The 19,466-nt window shown below is 33.3% G+C and overlaps 1 protein-coding gene across 2 annotated transcripts in view; it reads right to left on the bottom strand.

Moving 5' to 3' along the window:
• The window catches only part of ODR4 (odr-4 GPCR localization factor homolog), a 42,855-nt gene that overhangs the window by 8,178 nt on the left and 15,211 nt on the right, over window positions 1–19,466 (bottom strand). For both annotated transcript variants that reach the window (XM_036869693.1, XM_036869701.1), the window contains exons 6-12: window positions 19,037–19,073; window positions 17,983–18,123; window positions 16,880–16,975; window positions 15,970–16,038; window positions 12,363–12,491; window positions 11,559–11,649; window positions 3,731–3,916 (exon numbers count right to left, since the gene is read on the bottom strand). In XM_036869693.1, coding sequence (XP_036725588.1) covers window positions 3,731–3,916; window positions 11,559–11,649; window positions 12,363–12,491; window positions 15,970–16,038; window positions 16,880–16,975; window positions 17,983–18,123; window positions 19,037–19,073 — 749 coding nt within the window. The remainder of the gene's footprint in view (window positions 1–3,730; window positions 3,917–11,558; window positions 11,650–12,362; window positions 12,492–15,969; window positions 16,039–16,879; window positions 16,976–17,982; window positions 18,124–19,036; window positions 19,074–19,466) is intronic.

Below are 19,466 nucleotides of genomic sequence, written 5' to 3'. Positions count from 1 at the left end.
TCATACGGGTTTTAATTTATTAGGTTTTAGTTTTATTTGGGGGAGGCTGTCAAGCAAGGCTGCCATAGTTGCCTCCTTAGGAATGTATTACAGTGGTGAAAGCTACTTGGATTTTTATTTTAACCTGTCTTAGCAATTTAAACAATGGATATTAATCTGTTATTAATTGATATTAATAACTATAACTATTTTTAAAGTATAACTTATAAAGTACTGAATAAAATACAAACTAGTCTATAAATGCTTATGTTTAAAATATGACATAAAATTAAACAAGATAAAAATATTTCAGACAGATGGTAGTCTTAAAAAAATCTAAATGAAATCTCTCTCTTCCTATTCTTTTATATCTGATTTTTTTTTATAAGTTTTTTTTTTTTTAATTTATTTATTTATGGCTGTGTTGGGTCTTCGTTTCTGTGTGAGGGCTTTCTCTAGTTGTGGCAAGTGCGGGCCACTCTTCATCACGGTGCGCAGGCCTCTCACTATCGCGGCCTCTCTTGTTGCAGAGCACAGGCTCCAGACTTGCAAGCTCAGTAATTGTGGCTCACGGGCCCAGCCGATCCGCGGCATGTGGGAATCTTCCCAGACCAGGGCTCGAACCCGTGTCCTCTGCATTAGCAGGCAGACTCCCAACCACTGCGCCACCAGGGAAGCCCTATATCTGATTTTTAAAAAGTTGTGAATGGGCCAAGTTTTGCATACAGTGCTTCCCTTAGTCATACTTAATTCAGCAATGTAATATGCACTAAAAGTGTGACAAATAATTCAAAAGAATATGAAAACTATATATCATAACAGATCCAAGCTTCTAGCCAACAAGTGAGAAATTACACTGACATAAGATGAAATTAAATGAGGATGATGTAACATCATTTATTTAAGTTAAAAAAATTGTTTTAAATGATGGAATTAAGAGGGCTAGGCTAAAATAAGTACCTAGATCATGGAAAGTAATAACCCTATAGTCTGACCTGGTTAAGTGTCACAGAAAGGCAGTAAAACAAGACTGTCGGAAAAAAAGCACAGACTCTAAAACCAAACTGCCTAAGTTTAAATTCCAGCTCCACCATTTATTAGCTATGTAACCCTGAAAAAATTACTTGACCTTTCTGAGCCTCAATTCTCTTATTGGGAAAACTGAGCTAACAATAGTATAATAATCATTATAGGGTTCTTTTTTTTTTTTTCTTTTTTTAAAATTATTTATTTATTTATTTATTTTTGGCTGTGTTGGGTCTTCGTTTCTGTGTGAGGGCTTTCTCTAGTTGTGGCAAGTGGGGGCCACTCTTCATCACGGTGCGCGGGCCCTTCACTATCATGGCCTCTCTTGTTGCGGAGCACAGGCTCCAGACGCGCAGGCTCAGTAATTGTGGCTCACGGGCCTAGTTGCTCCGCGGCATGTGGGATCTTCCCAGACCAGGGCTTGAACCCGGGTCCCCTGCATTGGCAGGCAGATTCTCAACCACTGCGCCACCAGGGAAGCCCCATTATAGGGTTCTTATAAGGACTAAATGATTTAGCATCTGTAAGGCTCTTAAAACGGTGCCCGGCACATAGCAGGTTCGATAAAAACAATAGCTAATATTATTGGAGTATTAGGTTCAATTCAGGGTAACATATTTCAAGAAAGGCAAGCCAGACTATACTGATATTTTAAAAAGCAGTTTTTAATCCTTCTTAGGTCACCAACCCTTTGAAAGCTATAGATCTTTCCCCCAGAAAAAAATTATACAATTATGTTCAAGCGGTTTAGGGATCTCCTGATAGCCAACTATGACCCAAAAATTTTGGACACCACAGGTTAAAAATTCCTAACCTAAAGAAAGGTAAACAAGGTGGTAAGGAAAAATGAGGTCTAGAAACTGTAATAATGAGAACAGTTAAAGGTATATGGGAGTATTTGGCTTTGAAATATTTAGAACATGACAACTGCCCTCAATTTAAACTTACAGCAACGCCTCAATAAAGAAGCAGTACAGTTGACACTTGAACAACATGGGTTTGAAATGCACAGGTCTACTTATACTTGGATTTTTTTCAATAAATACATACTACAGTACTACACAATCCACGGTTGGCTGAATCTGTGGATGTAGAACTGTGGATATGGAGGGCCAACTGCAAAATTATACATGAATTTTCGACCACATGGAAGTCAGTGCCCCTAGCTCCTGTACTGTTCAAGTGTCAACTGTACTCATGTTTAATTGCTCCAGATTACTGAAAAAGTAGAGGTTTCAGGAAGGCAGACTGGAATTCAGAATAACGAAGAAAAAAGTCTAAATACCCATAGATTTCAGTATTATAAGAAAGAGGATGAACCAGGTCAACTCTAATGATCCCACGTAAAACTAATTCAAGTTATCAACAATAGAGTTGGTCAAGAACTACTGTTAGGCACTAGTGACAGAAGTAAACAAAAGCAAACAAAAATCTCTGCCCTCATGACTCTAAGATTGGTTGGCAGAAATAGCATAGTCGCTAATCTGGAAAAACATATTTCACAAAGTAGCAAACATTTCTACCAGTCTACTCCAAAATCTATCACTTAGAGAATATGCTATAGCTATACCTTTAAAAATATTAGTTTTCAGAGGACTGAAACATAGCTGCAGCTTTAACATCTTTTACTGAGCAATTTCGAGGGTTTTTTTTTTTCCCCTTTAAAACAAACTTACTATTCCACATGATTAATATGAACTTGGAGTTGTTGAAAAAACAAGCCTGGTGATCTCCAACTAACCTGAGGCTTTACTGACAGATTTGAAATTCACCAACCAAATACTTACTTGATTCACCATAGAAACAACATGACTCAATCACTCTACTCTTGTGGGGAATAAGAATTAGTTAAGCAACAGAAGAATAACTAAGAAATTAGAATTAGAAAAAGGACTTAAAAATGGTTATATTCAAATTTCATAAACATTTATATTCAGAAGTAACCTAAAGACTTTCTACTATGATATCAGAAATTTCAAGACTGATAAATGGCTAGATACTCAATATTTATGGATACTTGCAAATAACTACCTTTACCACATATTTTTAAAATGTTTCAGGAAGACTGTCATACACATTTATAGACACGCTTTCATATCCTACTCTCACTAGAAACAAAAACAAAGCAAAGCAAAGCAAAACAAAAAAAACCTTTTAAAATGTAAGATGAAATATAAAAATAATGGTTAGGGGAAGAATATGTGTTACACAATTACATAGTATGGCAAATCTATGCTCTGTAAAAATAATCTTGATCTAATTTTTGGAACTGCCCATTTTAGCTTAGTATCCCAATTATAATGAAGGGGATAGGAAAATAACAGCAAATAGTATGGAGATGTTTAATAGAGTGTTTAAAAAAACTTCTGCAACTTGATGCTTAACCAAATAATTAAAATAACAGATTTTGAGAAAACTTCTCTTATAACAAAAGAAATCCCTTAAAGCTATATATTTCTACCTGTTTAAGACTGAACTTGTTTTATAAAGATCTACTTGCTAGGCTTGGAAAAATCTAAAGTATCTTAAATTTTGATACAATTTTCCAGGAAAACACTGCATGTTTATATACTGTGTAGAAAAAAAGACACATTTTTAAATGCCTCGAAAGTATCAAACAGAACTAGCTTTAAGGAAATCTGAAGACATGATACTTAAACTAGATGTCCCATAGGTAACCTCAGCTATAGTCTAATCTGGTTCTTAAATAACCTCATATAATTACCTGTGTTTATTTCCTCTGCAATTTCCAAATCTTCTATTTGAATCATATGATCTAACATCTCTATAAAATGGTCTCTTATTTCTTCAGCTGACTCATCACCAAATTTATAATCACATAACATTACAGTGGATCCCGGAATGGGGACAAAAACTCGGTGAGGGAGGATGTGGAACTCTTTTTCAGAATCTAAAAGGAGAAGAAACAATATCAATATTTAGACAGGTCTGTCACTGGTATCAGTGATAAATACTGTATAAGTATATGAAAGCATATGCCAAAAGAAATAAAACCTTAAAAGGTCTTTTCATTTTCTAATTTATCTCGCACAAAATTGCTTACTGAATTCTTTAACTCAATACCTAAGGCCTCTGCAAGGGACATAAATGATACTCCCATGAAATATAAACTCACCTCTGCCTTCAATGTGAAGACATTGTTGATTATACATTCTTATATTATCCACTGTCCTATGAAGGAATACCTAGGAGATAATTTTGCCCCTGGTCTCAGAAGTTGTTTTTCTTGTTTGTTTTAACCTTACAAGTACTGAATTTTCTGAACAATTTTTCCCTTTTTCATGCAAGTTTACAGAGCCAAATTAGTGGCTCACCTACATCAAGTGTATAGGTCGTGATAGCATTCATTTCTGTACTAATCTCACCACTGACTTCATCTTACATGATGTAGCCCCCTAATCAAGCATGTGTAGGACATTAAGATACACATTTTCTGTACTAACCTCACCACCAACTCCATCTTGCTTTCTTTTTCATTTTCCCTTTGCCTCGTTCTCATTATTAATACCTACTTTACCTTCTTAACTTGTAATGCCTTTTTGTAAATAGCCTTAAGTCATTTTTAGAAAAAATAATCTGGACCTAAGTAAATAATGAATATTTCATTCTTCTTTCAACACACACATTTCGCTCAATTTCTAACATAAACACATAATTATTGTTTGGCTCAAAACCATGACTCTGATGCAAGTAACAAGATAGAGATTTTGTGTAAAGAATGACTTTTTTCAGCAATGGATATGATTTCAAAAGCTACCAATGTACAGACCAAGTAGAAAACCAGGGCTCACTTTAACAGTAACCTACCTTTCCTTGTCAAGAAACAAGTGGTAGCTTTATATAACTACAAACAGATGACAATGAAGAATGCCTTAAGTGTCATAGGAAATGTCATGACTTAAATATGTAGTCCTGCCAGATCCTGCTTAATATATTGTTTTCAAATGAGAACTGGGAGAATTTTACTCTTTAACCAGACTGCCTCCTAGCTGTAAAATTATATTACTGCAATTTGTCTTACAGCATGTAAACTGTCCACACATTGATATTGGGAATATAGTATTTTATTTTGGGCCATAGTTTCTTAAAACAGGTTAAGTTCAAAACTTTCAAAGGTGGCCTAAGTGTAATTGGCATGCAAAATTTTAAAACAATTTCAAACTGCATTAATTCTAGGTTTGCCTGAAAAAGAGACAAATATGCTTGCTTATAAAATCAAATGTTAAAGAATTGGTTGCAATGAACTTATATTACTCATTAAAAAAAAAGTGCTTACAATTTTCAAGTTAAAGTTAAATTAAACATTTATTATCTAAATAAGACCAAGTTTTCTAGCTGGTCTGAGGTTTAAAATGGGAGAGGAAAGCTTTAAAAAAAACCATACATCTTAAAAAGTACTCAAAAAAACAATCCTTTAGGCGTAGTCCCATAGCAGAGTATTTAGTTCAAAATTATTTAAATAAGTTCAAAACAGAGAAAAAAATTTAAAGTTAAGCCAATATGATAAGAATTGAGATTTTGCTGGTTAAGTATAGAATCCTAACTCATACTGGAATATTATAGAAAATTTTGTAGAATAGGCAATATCTGAGCTGACTCTTGAAAGACAAACAGACATTTGCATGAAGGGATGAGAAGCGCAATCCAGACAGTGGAACCATGACTACAGGCAAAGAGGAATATAAATGTTCTGAGAGGACAGGCAGTATGGATGGATGTGGATGTAGGGATGGAAGAAGGTAAGAGATTTCATAGCTGATGACCTCAGTTTTCACAATGAGTATGTCATCTACTGAGAGTAAGTTGGGCAGGACTGAATGCAGGCGGATAGAGAATAATGAAGAAAGTCTGGAATACTTGTTAAGGGAAGGAAAAGGGGAAGACCAGAATAAGTAAAGGGACTGACTGGAGTTCTTATTTTATTTATTTATTTATTTTTTTACTGTCACCTGAAGTATTAAGTTCTTTCATCTGGATAGCCAGAATTAAAAAACTACGTTTACTTTAAAGATTAAGAATGTAATGTTAATATGCCCTTTGCAGACTTCCTTATGCATGCAAAAAATATTCTAGTTCAGGTTAATTTCATGGCATACATTCTAGATTTTACCATATTACAAACCTACAAGATTTTACCACTATATAAGAAGCATAAGCAAAACAAATATCGTATATTAATGCATATATGTGGAACCTAGAAAAATGGTACAGATGAACTGGTTTGCAGGGCAGAAATTGAGACACAGATGTAGAGAACAAACGTATGGACACCAAGGGGGGAAGTGGCGGGGGAGGGGTGGTGGTGGTGGGATGAATTGGGAGATTGGGATTGACATATACACATTAATATGTACAAAATAGATAACTAATAAGAACCTGCTGTATAAAAACATAAATAAAATAAAATTCAAAAATTCAAAAAAAATAATAATATTGTGTTAGCTATTCTAGGTCTTGTGCCCCTTCATACAAACTTTAGAATCATTTAGTTGATATCCATAAAGTAACTTGCTGAGATTTCGATAGGAATTTCATTGAATCTATGATCAAGTAGGAAAGAATTGACATCTTAACTATATTGAGTCTCTCAATCCATGAACAAGAACTATCTATCCATTCATTTAGATCTTTGATTTCTTACATCAGAGTTTTATAGTTTTCCATATACAATTTCTATGTATATTTATTAGATTTATACATAAGTGTTTCATTTTCGGGGCCCTATTGTATTGTATATGTTATTTATTCATTGCAAATTCCAATTGTTCATTTCCATATATAGGAAAACACTGACTTTTATAAATTACCTTGTACGCTGTGAACTTGCTAGATCACTTATTAGTTAAAGAGTTTTTCGTATCCTTTTTGTGACTTTTCTAGATAGACAATCATGTTATCTGAAAAGTTTTATTTTTTCCTTCCCTATCTGTATATATTTTGTTTCCTTATTGCACTACCAAGGACTTCCAGTAAAATGATGAATAGGGAATAAAAAAAAAAATGTCCTGCTGGGATTTTGACCTGCATTATGTTGAATCTATAGATCAATTAGGAAAAAGTTGACGTCTTAATAACATTGAGTCTTCCAATCCATGAGCATGGCATCTTTCTCCAATTATTAGGTCTTTTCTAATTTGTCTTGGCAGTGTTTTGTAGTTTTCAGTACATAGATCTTATATATATTTTGTTAGATTTATCTCTAAGTATTTTATGGTTATTTGAATGCTATTATAAATGGTATTTAATTTTTAAAAAATTTCCAGTTTTTTCTTACTATAGAGAAATATAATTGAGTTATATATATTGACCTTATATTCTGGGACCTTGGTAAATTCACTTATTAGTCCTAGTAGTTTTATTTTTAAAGATTCTTTTGGATTTTGTGTGTACACAATCATGTCACCTGAGAATAAAGACAGTCATTTCTTCCTTTAAAAAAAAAAAAAAAAAAGAAAGATAAGCTAAGTAAAATGAGGACTAAATTTAAGATCTAACAATTGGGTGTATATATACTCAACTTCAAAATTTACATGTTCGTATTACTATACTTGCAATATATTTTTTTATCTTGATATCTTAAAATCTACTAACATGTTGCTGGAATAATTATCCTCTTACTACAGTTCAAAAAATGTATACTTATACTTGGTTCATTTTTGAAATATAAGGCTACATTGCACAAAACTTAAAGTTAAGAAAGTTTAAATACAACCATCATTAAATAATTCTCTTCCTTCAGTACCTCCAACTTAATAGTCACTACTACTTGATGAGGGCTTGGCCTACCAACCTGTATTAGGGACTTTAAAAACATCATCTTCTTTCATCTCACAGGCTCGAAAAATAGCTACTATAATCCCTGTTTTTCACATAAGACAGTGGATGCTTAGACAGGCTAAATTATTCGCCTGAAGTCACTCCAGTAGTGTTAGAGTAGACACAGAACCCAAGAACTTCAGTCTTTGCTCTTTCCACCAAACTACACTGCCTATTCTCTCTTCCCACAAGCTCAAAGGCTACTCAATTATCAGTGAAAATATTCTTTCATTTTGTAAAAATGTAAGATTGGATGATAACATTAACTTCTAATATATCAAATTTAATGTATAAACAACTGCTATTAGAAGTAATTAATTTTACTGATTGGACATCAGCAAAAATTTCAAAATACTAACTCACTTAATAGAATACTAGAGCAGTCATTTGATACCCTTTTTATGAAGTATTTGTAATGGAAAGGAATACTTAACTAATGTGTGTGATAAGGCAGATCTTTGGCATTATTGGTGGATATATCCCCATGTCCCAGAAAATCCTCAAATTCACAGTTCAGTTGTAACACATACTGTTACTCAGAAAGTGAAGTAGTGTTTAATACCATGAGTTATCACACACACAAAGTCAAGTAGCAAAAAGAAAGCCACAGAGATGAGACTGCTAGACTAATTGGGTGGCTAAGTGACCAGGTTTTACATACTTCCCAAAACAAAACTCTCAACCCAATTGCTGCATGTAAAATTCAAATTCATGTCTCAGCAAAACTATACATTATTAGTGGATGGGTTATTCCACTAATAATAACTTCAGGGTTATTTGTGAAGTACATGAAAGACAGATGTTAAATCTGGAAATTCCAGGTATCTATCATACTAGGAATAGAAAAAAGATTATAATCAGTCCACCAAACCTGATATACTGGCTATTATAACTAAAAGAAGTTAGTTATACACAGGAGCTATGCTTTTCTCCTATAAAAATAAACATATTCCCTTAACAAGCTAATATGTATGTTTCAATTAGTACATATTCAACCGTGAATTGCAAATCCACCTGAATAGTAGAAAGGCAGATAAATGTGTAGCTTCAAAAAGCATACTCAGGGCTTCCCTGGTGGCGCAGTGGTTGAGAGTCTGCCTGCCAACGCAGGGGACATGGGTTCGAACCCTGGTCTGGGAAGATCCCACATGCCACGGAGCAAATGGGCCCGTGAGCCACAACTACTGAGCCTGCGCGTCTGAAGCCTGTGCTCCGCAACAAGAGAGGCCACGATAGTGAGAGGCCCGCGCACCGCGATGAAGAGTGGGCCCCACTTGCCACAACTAGAGAAAGCCCTCACACAGAAATGAAGACCCAACACAGCCAAAAATAAATAAACAAATAAATAAATAAAAATAAATTTAAAAAAAAGCATACTCAATATTATAATTTTTTTTTGAGTAAAAAAAATTTTTTCTGGGCTTCCCTGGTGGCGCAGTGGTTGAGAGTCTGCCTGCTAATGCAGGGGACACGGGTTCGAGCCCTGGTCTGGGAAGATCCCACATGCTGCAGAGCGGCTGGGCCCGTGAGCCACAACTACTGAGCATGCGCGTCTGGAGCCTGTGCCCCGCAACGGGAGGGGCCGCGATAGTGAAAGGCCCGCGCACCGCGATGAAGAGCGGTCCCCGCACCGCGATGAACAGTGGTCCCCACTTGCCGCAACTAGAGAAAGCCCTCGCACGAACCGAAGACCCAACACAGCCAAAAAAAAAAAAAAAAAAATTTTTTCTAATACAAATTACTGAAAAGGTATAAATTGTTCATGTTTCTCAAAAGATGGAATAGTTATAAAAGGTTAAGACACCATGACTCAGCCTTTTTTAAATCTAGTAAAGTCTGTTAGAGAATAGATGAGAAGTATATAAACTAGTACACACACAAAAAAAAAACTTGGAAAGAAAAAGAAAGATCAATTGCATATACACCTATTAAAGACTCTATTATATATAATGGTCAACACTAATAAATTAATGGCTTTAAAATGGTAACACAGACAGTCTCTTCAATAAGTGGTGCTGGGAAAACTGGACAGCTACACGTAAAAGAATGAAATTAGAACACTCCCTAACACCATACACAAAAATAAACTCAAAATGGATTCGAGACCTAAATGTAAGACTGGACACTATAAAACTCTTAGAGGAAAACATAGGAAGAACACTCTTTGACATAAATCACAGCAAGATCTTTTTTGATCCACCTCCTGGAGTAATGGAAATAAAAACAAAAATAAACAAATGGGACCTAATGAAACTTAAAAGCTTTTGCACAGCAAAGGAAACCATAAACAAGACGAAAGGACAACCCTCAGAATGGGAGAAAATATTCGCAAACAAATCAATGGGCAAAGGATTAATCTCCAAAATATATAAACAGCTCATGCAGCTCAATATTAAAGAAACAAACAACCCAATCCAAAAATGGGCAGAAGACCTAAATAGACATTTCTACAAAGAAGACATACAGATGGCCAAGAAGCACATGAAAAGCTGCTCAACATCACTAATTATTAAAGAAATGCAAATCAAAAGTACAATGAGGTATCACCTCACACCAGTTAGAATGGGCATCATCAGAAAATCTACAAACAACAAATGCTGGAGAGGGTGTGGAGAAAAGGGAACCCTCTTGCACTGTTGGTGGGAATGTAAATTGATACAGCCACTATGGAGAACAGTATGGAGGTTCCTTAAAAAACTAAAAATAGAATTACCATATGATCCAGCAATCCCACTACTGGGCATATACCCAGAGAAAACCATAATTCAAAAGACACATGCACCCCAATGTTCACTGCAGCACTATTTACAATAGCCATGTCATGGAAGCAACCTAAATGCCCATCGACAGACGAATGGATAAAGAAGTTGTGGTACATATATACAATGGAATATTACTCAGCCATAAAAAGGAACGAAACTGAGTCATTTGTTGAGACGCGGATGGATCTAGAGACTGTCATACAGAGTGAAGTAAGTCAGAAAGAGAAAAAGAAATATCATATATTAACGCATGTATGTGGAACTTAGAAAAATGGTACAGATGAACCGGTTTGCAGGGCAGAAGTTGAGACACAGATGTAGAGAACAAACGTATGGACACCAAGGGTGGAAAACCGCGGCGGGGTGGGGATGGTGGTGTACTGAACTGGGCAATTGAGATTGACATGTATACACTGATGTGTATAAAATTGATGACTAATAAGAACCTGTAGTATAAAAAACCAACCAACCAACCAACCAAACAAACAAAAAAACTAATACTACACTTTCTTTGGGTTATTTGTATGGAAATATGTTAATATAAATGTTTCAGACATTACATGAAATTTCTAAAAATCTTATATGTTCCGGTATAATTTATAAGTCATAATTCTAGTTATTTCTTTAAAATGTATATCTCAGAAATAACTAAAAAAAAAAATAAAAAAAAAAGGTAAGACAGCTTATCTATTCTGTCAAAAATTCACACAAAATTTTTCTTTTTAAATCCTCCCTGAAATTATTAAATGTTGACAGATTTACTATTACAAGGTGTTCAAAAACTTTTTTTTAGGTGGCAACTGAAAATTTTCATTCAATAAGAAAAGTAAATGATGACACATTGTTTTAAAAAAGATATATGCAGTTAAAAAGATGATATTATCTATTATATCTTGACATGCTAATATATTAATTGAACACATGCAAAAAAAGTACTAAATATTATACTCATAACTTTTTTTTCTGGAATCTCATTCAAAAGCAGATCCTCAAATAGTATTTCACAACGATCAGCAACTGTATTCAATATATCTCTTTTCATGGCCTATGGAAAACCAAAACAAACCACAATAAGAAATAAAATCCATTTCTTTAAATTTGCATTATTTTATTACCAAAACCCCCCACATAAATGACTTCCCTGTATAATCATGTCCACTAAAATAACTAGTACGTCATTCCATTTGTCCATTTATGTAACAGGCTTATCTATACATTAACAGTTTAACAGCAAATTTACCCAGACTTCATCTAAACAGTAAATTTAAACCAAATAAATGAACAAAATTTTGCATCTGAACAAATAATGCTAGTGGTCCAAATTAGAAAATGCATAACTATGACAAAAGTGCCAGTCATCATTTTTTAAATTTCTAAATTATACTGATTATAGAACAATACCTAGTAATTCTTTGTAGGTGTACTTTTCCTGTTATTTAAAAAGTTCAATTTCCCTCAGAAGAAATGATTTCAAATATTCTAATATGTTACAACTGTGGAACACTTAATACACTTGTATAATCACTTCAAAAAGGTATAAAAATAGACATTCTACATATGAAAATCTTGGGACCAATTACCGGTATATTTGGACTGCCCAACAGACTGGACTTTTATCAGTTAAAATCAAATGAATAATTATGAAATTTGAGATTGAAAAAAGGTAAAATTTTAAGATTTTTGAATAATTATGTTAACATGCTTCAGTTTTTCATATACCAGTTATTCCTTTTTTTTTTTTTTTTTTTTTTTTTTTACCTGTACAGCATCTTTAACCTTGGGTTTATTGCTATGAACATAAGCTCTGCATTTCACAGCACCCTTAAGGTTTACAGAGCCACTGCAGATCTGGACTGTGGCTGTGGATCTGTGGTCTGAATTCAGAAGCTGAAAGACAAAATCTGTTTAGATTCTAATAGCCAATGACTATTAATTATGTGAAACATTTAAACATTATATATGTGAGTCATTTCATGAAGCAAGAAGGAATTTTTAACTGGACCAGGTGTCTGAAAATATTCCCCATAAATTTTTAAAAGGCCTTCATATTTCTCCTTATAAGTTACATGTTATTTTCTGAGTATTTTGAACATACTCTGAAATTAAATACACTACATCTAATTTTTTTCTTACTAATATAACCATGTAAAGTACCAATATTCATTCAATACGTTCATTAAACATACATTATTTGCAGATTACGCAGATAAGTACTATTAAGATGAAAAGATGTAAAAAGAAGATATGATCTAGTAAGAGAAGGTACACTATGCAAGATCTGCACAAAAATAACTGGAATACAAAGCAGGATGTGATAAATATGATAAAATTACAAGCAACATATAGACACTCATTTATTTATACATTTTTAACTCATAACTTTTATAAACTGAAGGTAATGTTATAAGCTTCACAGCAGAAAAAAAGCAAGTCAACTATGCCTGTCACCAGAAAATGATACCAGTGATTGTCATTTTCACCTCACAGACCCATTCTTATTTAATCTAAGTAGGGTTAGTTTATGCATGGTTTTGAGCTTTTTCACAGACATTTTTAACCTTATCATTTCAATAAGTGCCAAAACAAGGAGAGGATCGAAACTTTGAAAGTACTACTAGAGGCCCATAAAATCACACTGGAACCAAAAATTATGATTAAAAAAAAAAATAGACATGGTAAAAATATATGTTCTAAGTGTACCTGAAATAAATATTCAACAATAGGGTCAATTCTGAAGAACAGAAACAAATCATACAACCCGTGACCAGTGCTAACTAACCATGTGCCTAGGCAGTAAGAAACAGTCAGGAAGTGATGAGGACAAATGGTGAAGAAATCAAAAGACTTGAATATGTAGCCACTGAAAGAGCATGAATAGTCAACGTCTAATGTAATTCAGGCAAAGGCTAAATTTTTTTTAAGAATTTAAACTTAAACACAGTCAAGGTCTTGGTAAAAAATTTGTCACAGACCAAATAAATAGTCCAGAAGATTCCAGGTCCATGCAAAAATGTCAATCATCAAACCAAGCAAAAGGGTGACGATGCTGATACTCTATTTGGAATAAGCTTCTTATGATACTTGTGGAGATCACTGATATATCAATAAGTGGAGCAGAGGAGGAGTAATGGGCTTCCCTCATCCACTCAACAGAACTTTACTATAGAAAAATAATGCTCTATTTTACATACTTAATATCTAATTTACAATACATATTATATAACACATTTACAGCATATATATTATATATGCATAAATTAGAACATTATTTTCCAAATGGACTAGACTATATATATAAAAGACTATACACACACACACACACACACACACACACACACACACACATACCAAGGAGAAGACCTTTTAAAGAATAAAAGGACTGCTTCACTCCTTTTCAGTGGAAATGTATCTGGGCTCTATACAGGTCAACTCGCCTTGGTTTCTTTGGACTTAGGAACAAACTAGCTACTTTGGGAATCTAACCTATTCATAAGTGGAGGAACTTCTGTGATGCTGACATGATATTTTGGAAAAGGAAAGACCCCTCTGGTTATGGCGACCAAATGAAACCTTACCGAAATGGTAACATTTGGGCTAGATCTTCATGTATAGAATAGGAGTTTGACAGTCTGGATGATAAGGGAAAAAAATGGCACTGGTAAGACAGACAGCTCGGGAAACACACAGAACTTTGAAGGCATAGAAAGAATAGTAAGTTAGAAAATAATGGAAAGGCATGTTGAGGCCATGAAAAGCCTTGAATTAGACTTTTCTAACTAGTCAATATAGAGCAATTAAGGAATTTTAAGCAAGGAAAGTAACACAATCGGTGTCTAACCCTTATACACACTTAATAAATACTAACTGAAAAAAAAAACTAGTAAGTAAATGAACAGTGAATGAATGCAAACTGTGATTCAGAAAGGATAATCTGAGGTAATATACAGGATAGATCAGAAATACGGAAGATATTCCAATAGATATAAAAAACAAAGGTATCAGGATTTCGGAGAATGAATCACTTTGGACAAGAATGAATAGATGGAGAGAAACTAGTTAAGAGTTACTTGTGATAAACTAGGTAAAATAATTATGTTGTAAGGCTAATGGCACTGGGACTATAAGGAAAATAAAAGAGGAGCTATGCTGCAAAGAAAAAATCAACAAGACTTGATGAAGGGTGACTGGGAGGAAAGTGGCATCAAATACTTATTGACTACTTATTATATATCGGTCATTTTAAAGTTTCCAGCTGGCTGACCAGTGGAATTATTGACAAAAATATATGATACCATATACTATTAATTATAATAAATTATCTCATGATATTATCTTCTACTCTTCTCTCTATATTCCCACCCGCTACACATCTTCTAACTGCAATTTTATAACTAAAATAATTTTAACTTAATTGTTTAATAAACCGAGAGGTCACATAAGCATAACTAGTAAAAAGCGTATAGGTAGAAGAATAGCCTTAAAATAAAGAACACTTCTAAAATCAAAAAGGAGGAGGAAAACTAAAGACTGAAAGTACTTTTAAGATACTGAGAAGAGAAACTGAGAAATGTTTAGTGGCGTAAGTCCAACAACAATTTAGTAATGTTCTATTGCTAAACACAGAAAAGGAAAAGAAGAAATTAAAGCATCCTCATATGACAAACTGCTTTTGAGTCTATTTTATTCAGTTAAAAAAATATATAAGTCCTGGTAGTATTTCCCTGTTTCAACATTTTCAGTATATTGAAATGAAAAGTTTTCTAAAAACATGGATGTTCTTTATACCCTATCTGGCCTCTAGGATAATTTCCAGCAGGATTAAAATCAAAAGTATGCATACTTTTAGGAATAATTATGCAACTTTAAATTCCTGAAAAGAGATGTGTAATTTAAAACAACCATCTAAAAACATAAACCTTGCTAATACTGTGTGGGTTTTGTCAAATCAGAGGTATAAATCTGCTTCAAATTAGGTATATAACAACTCTTGGCACATCTGTGCACACTTATTTTTAAGTTAAGAATTGCAACTTTGCTCATAAAACTTACAACACCAAATACCATACACATGTATATGTGTGTACATATATATGTGTATGTATACATATATACATTTTTTCCTAATTGCTATCTACTTGATGTTAAAATTTTAATAGGCTTGAGACAATAGACCCAAATAGATTTTATTAAAATAATGTATCTTGGGAATAACTTTCTTAGAACTGAACATTTTTTATAGTCCTTTACGTCTCTAAAATTCTTTGACTCTCTAACAATAACCATAAAAACAGAAACAATTTCATTAAGCTTATTCTAAGAAATACTGTATTTTAATTTTAGATAAGGAGTATGTTAAAATATTTACCAACTGTGTTAGCACTCTGACATCAAAAGAATGATTAGCTGCTTGAGTATTTCCTCTAGAAGATTTTTTCTGAAACAACACAAAAATTTAAAAAATTAGATTGTTGAGGTTGGAGTGGAACATAAAAGACAATTTAGGGACTATCCGACATACACTGAGTAACTCAGAGGGAAAACAGGTCTTATTATTTGTCTTATTTTAGCTTTTTCTATAGATGTGTAACTTTGTGTAGTCTACATCAATTAACGTGCACTCTTAAAAACCATTAATCTCCTACTTTTATTCCCCTAAAGCAAGGATCGGCAAACTATGGCCTATGGGTCAAATTCAGACTGCCACCAGTCTTCGTAAATAAGGCTTTACTGGAACACAACCAAGATCAGTCATTTACATATTGTCTATGGCTGCTTTCATGCTACAACAGCAGAGCTGAATAGTTGTAAGACAGAACACATGGCCTGCAAAGCCTAAAATATTTACTGTTTGGTTTTTTACATTAAGTTCACTGATCCCTGCTCTAAAGGGAGAGATCACCAAAGTTCCTCTTCAAATCGAAGATATTTTAGAAGCCCATATAGACCCCTCTTATAAAATGGCCAAATTTAGTTTTTAAACTGTTATTAGGGCAGAACATGACTTTAGTTTTAAGCAAGCAGTTTACACTGTAGAAATTAGATGTTATTTAGATGACGCTCTCTCCTTTAGGTTTCAAAATTCCTATGATTTAAGAAATAATCTCGTATCATTTTCTGAGAAAAACATTTGCGCTTTAGTTTAAAAGACCTTAGAAATAAAAAGTAGATGAATTGTTTTCATGAAGGCAAGGCCTAAAGAACTAAAGATAAGTCATCTTTTATTTTTCCTTAAGCACAAATAATTTCATAAGAAAGATGATTTTCTCTTAACTCACCTGTCCTTCTAATAGGTCACAATCTTCATCTTTAACTTGTCCATTAATCAAATAAATACTATTTTCTATTTGCTTGGCCCAATGTATAAGTCCATTCTTAAAAGAAACACAACATGGATATCATTCAAATATAATGCCATCTCAAACTCCCTCGAGTCGACTTTTTTCTACCTAGTATACTGAAATATTAAAAATCCCTAAGTATCAGCAATGTGGCATTTAAATTCAATATCATAAACAACAAAAAAGTGTATCCCCAATTTTTGGCACTTTACCCATATTTAATAATAGTTTTTCTAATCTTTTTCCCAAACTAACATTTATGTCACAGACCTAGGAGACTTAATAACCACAGTCAAATAAAATTCAATAATTCCTGTTATCTTAAAAAAAGTGAGAAAAGAGAAAGAGCCTCAAACAAATATATAAAGCAGTATTAAAGAAGAAAAAATAAGCAAGCTCCATTTACCTCCTTCAATAGGAAAAAAGAAGAGAAATAAGTTATGAACAAAATGGTACAGAAATACAAAAAAGAACTGGAAGGTGGAAAGCAAAACTAAAGATGAAGATAGTTCCCTGTGCTATACAGTAGGACCTTGTTGTTTATCCATTCTATATGTAACAGTTTGCATCTGTTATTCCCAAACTCTCAATCTATATTCAATATCCTGTGATAACCCATAATCGAAAAGAATATGAAAAAGAATATATGAATCACTTTGCTGTACAGTAGAAATTAACACAACATTGTAAATCAACTATATTTCAATAAAATAAATTTTTTAAAAAACTAAAGATGAAGAGAAAGCAAGAAGACCAAAGAGTACATCTTCTTACATAATTATATTTTACAATGTACATAATTACATGTTAATTAACAAATATTTATGGAGCACTTATTATGCTAAATACATTAGTATGATAACAATGTCCCACCTCTAATTTTTTAATCTGGGCAGAGCAACAAATTAGTTACCCATAACAATATTATTATAATTAGAATGCAATTTTTGAGGATTATAAAATGAATGGCACAGACAACCAGAATAAAGGCAGATCATCTATTCAGCAATCACTAAAGAAAATTCATTTTACCCTGATACCTTTGTATTTTTCTCCAGAGTATAGCTGACAGAAGTAGTAGACAGTGGGACATGAATATTAATATATACTGTACACTCTAAAGAAAGCCATGAAGCTGATAGTCCATTTTGATACTTCCAATCTGCTGGTTTTGCAGAACTCTTTAGCAAAGGGGGAAAAACATAAAATATGTGATTTACGTAAAACACACGGAGCAATAAAACATCATAAAATGTACAACCCAGTAACTTATACAAGCTGTTATCTAATATATTTGGCCAAATTCCTTCATCAAAGGGTAATAGGTTAGAACTAAATAAAAATAAAGCATGCATTAAAAGTTCAGTATTCTTCAGCATATCCCAGGCAATCTTGGCAACTCCCTCGCCCAGTGAAAGGCTTGCTTAAAATTCTGACAAGTCCTCTGGTCCTGTAGTTCCCATCTGTAGCTTCAACAGTGTCAATTCTGAAGCTTCTGATGGACAGTAAATAATCACTGAGCAAATACTAAGTGCCAGACATTTTCCTTTCTGTCCTATCCTTGCTAACAGAATACTGCATTACTTTTTCACACTGCTTCTTTTTTTTTTTTTTTTTTTTTGGCCACACTGCATGGCCTGTGGGATCTTAGTTCCCAGACCAGGGATCAAACCCGTGCCCCCCTGCAGTAGAAGCATAGAGTCTTAACCACTGGACCACCAGGGAAGTCCCTCACATTGCTTTTTAGACACCTTGGCAAAATGTTAGTCTGGATTCTGCTGAGTACAGACAGCTTGTTTACTGGGCACTGTGGCTCCCACAAGTCTAGACACTTTTACTGCTAGCCTCTCAAATATAATACCAGACACATAAACAAGGTAGGGACAGCTTAACAAAAATATTTTAACAATAAAAAAAATATATAAATTGTCCTTGTCTGTAGCGAAATTAATCATATTTCAAAATAAAAAACTACAGGTGGTTGTGGACATTAATAGGAAGAGATAGCACTGAAAATTATTAAAACTAAAAATTGAATTTTATTTAAAAATAGTTTGCAACACAGAAAAATCTTTAAGGAGCAGTTTTTCTTACCTTTGGATTGTGGATATCATAAGTTCGACAAAATATTCTTTATTAATTAAGGATAGAAATAACCAAAAAAATAAAAAATAAGAAAGCAATTCTTGATAATCAAAAGAAAATAAACCGTCAAAAAATAAAAATAAAGTATACGCATCCAAGAGTTTTTACAAAATCATACCACTTCATGGCATGACACTTAAAGATATGTATACACATATATATGTATGTATATGTTTGTGTAAATACATATACTTATATATATATAAATTCCTCTGACTATAATACTTGTGGTACTTTAAACTATTTCCTACTGTTTATAAATCCTGATAATCACAATGAACAGAATGATAGCTCTTACAAAACTGTCCTCAAATACAGACCCTTTTTAACAAATAGGAGTGCTGTTTTGAATGAAGTCAAGCCTGGGAATGTTTATTGG

The sequence above is a fragment of the Balaenoptera musculus genome, chromosome 1 (genome assembly GCF_009873245.2).
Source record: "Balaenoptera musculus isolate JJ_BM4_2016_0621 chromosome 1, mBalMus1.pri.v3, whole genome shotgun sequence".
In the NCBI taxonomy this organism is placed as follows: Eukaryota; Metazoa; Chordata; class Mammalia; order Artiodactyla; family Balaenopteridae; genus Balaenoptera; species Balaenoptera musculus.
Note: the sequence above shows the minus strand (reverse complement) of the source record. Positions and strands in the feature narration are given on the sequence as shown.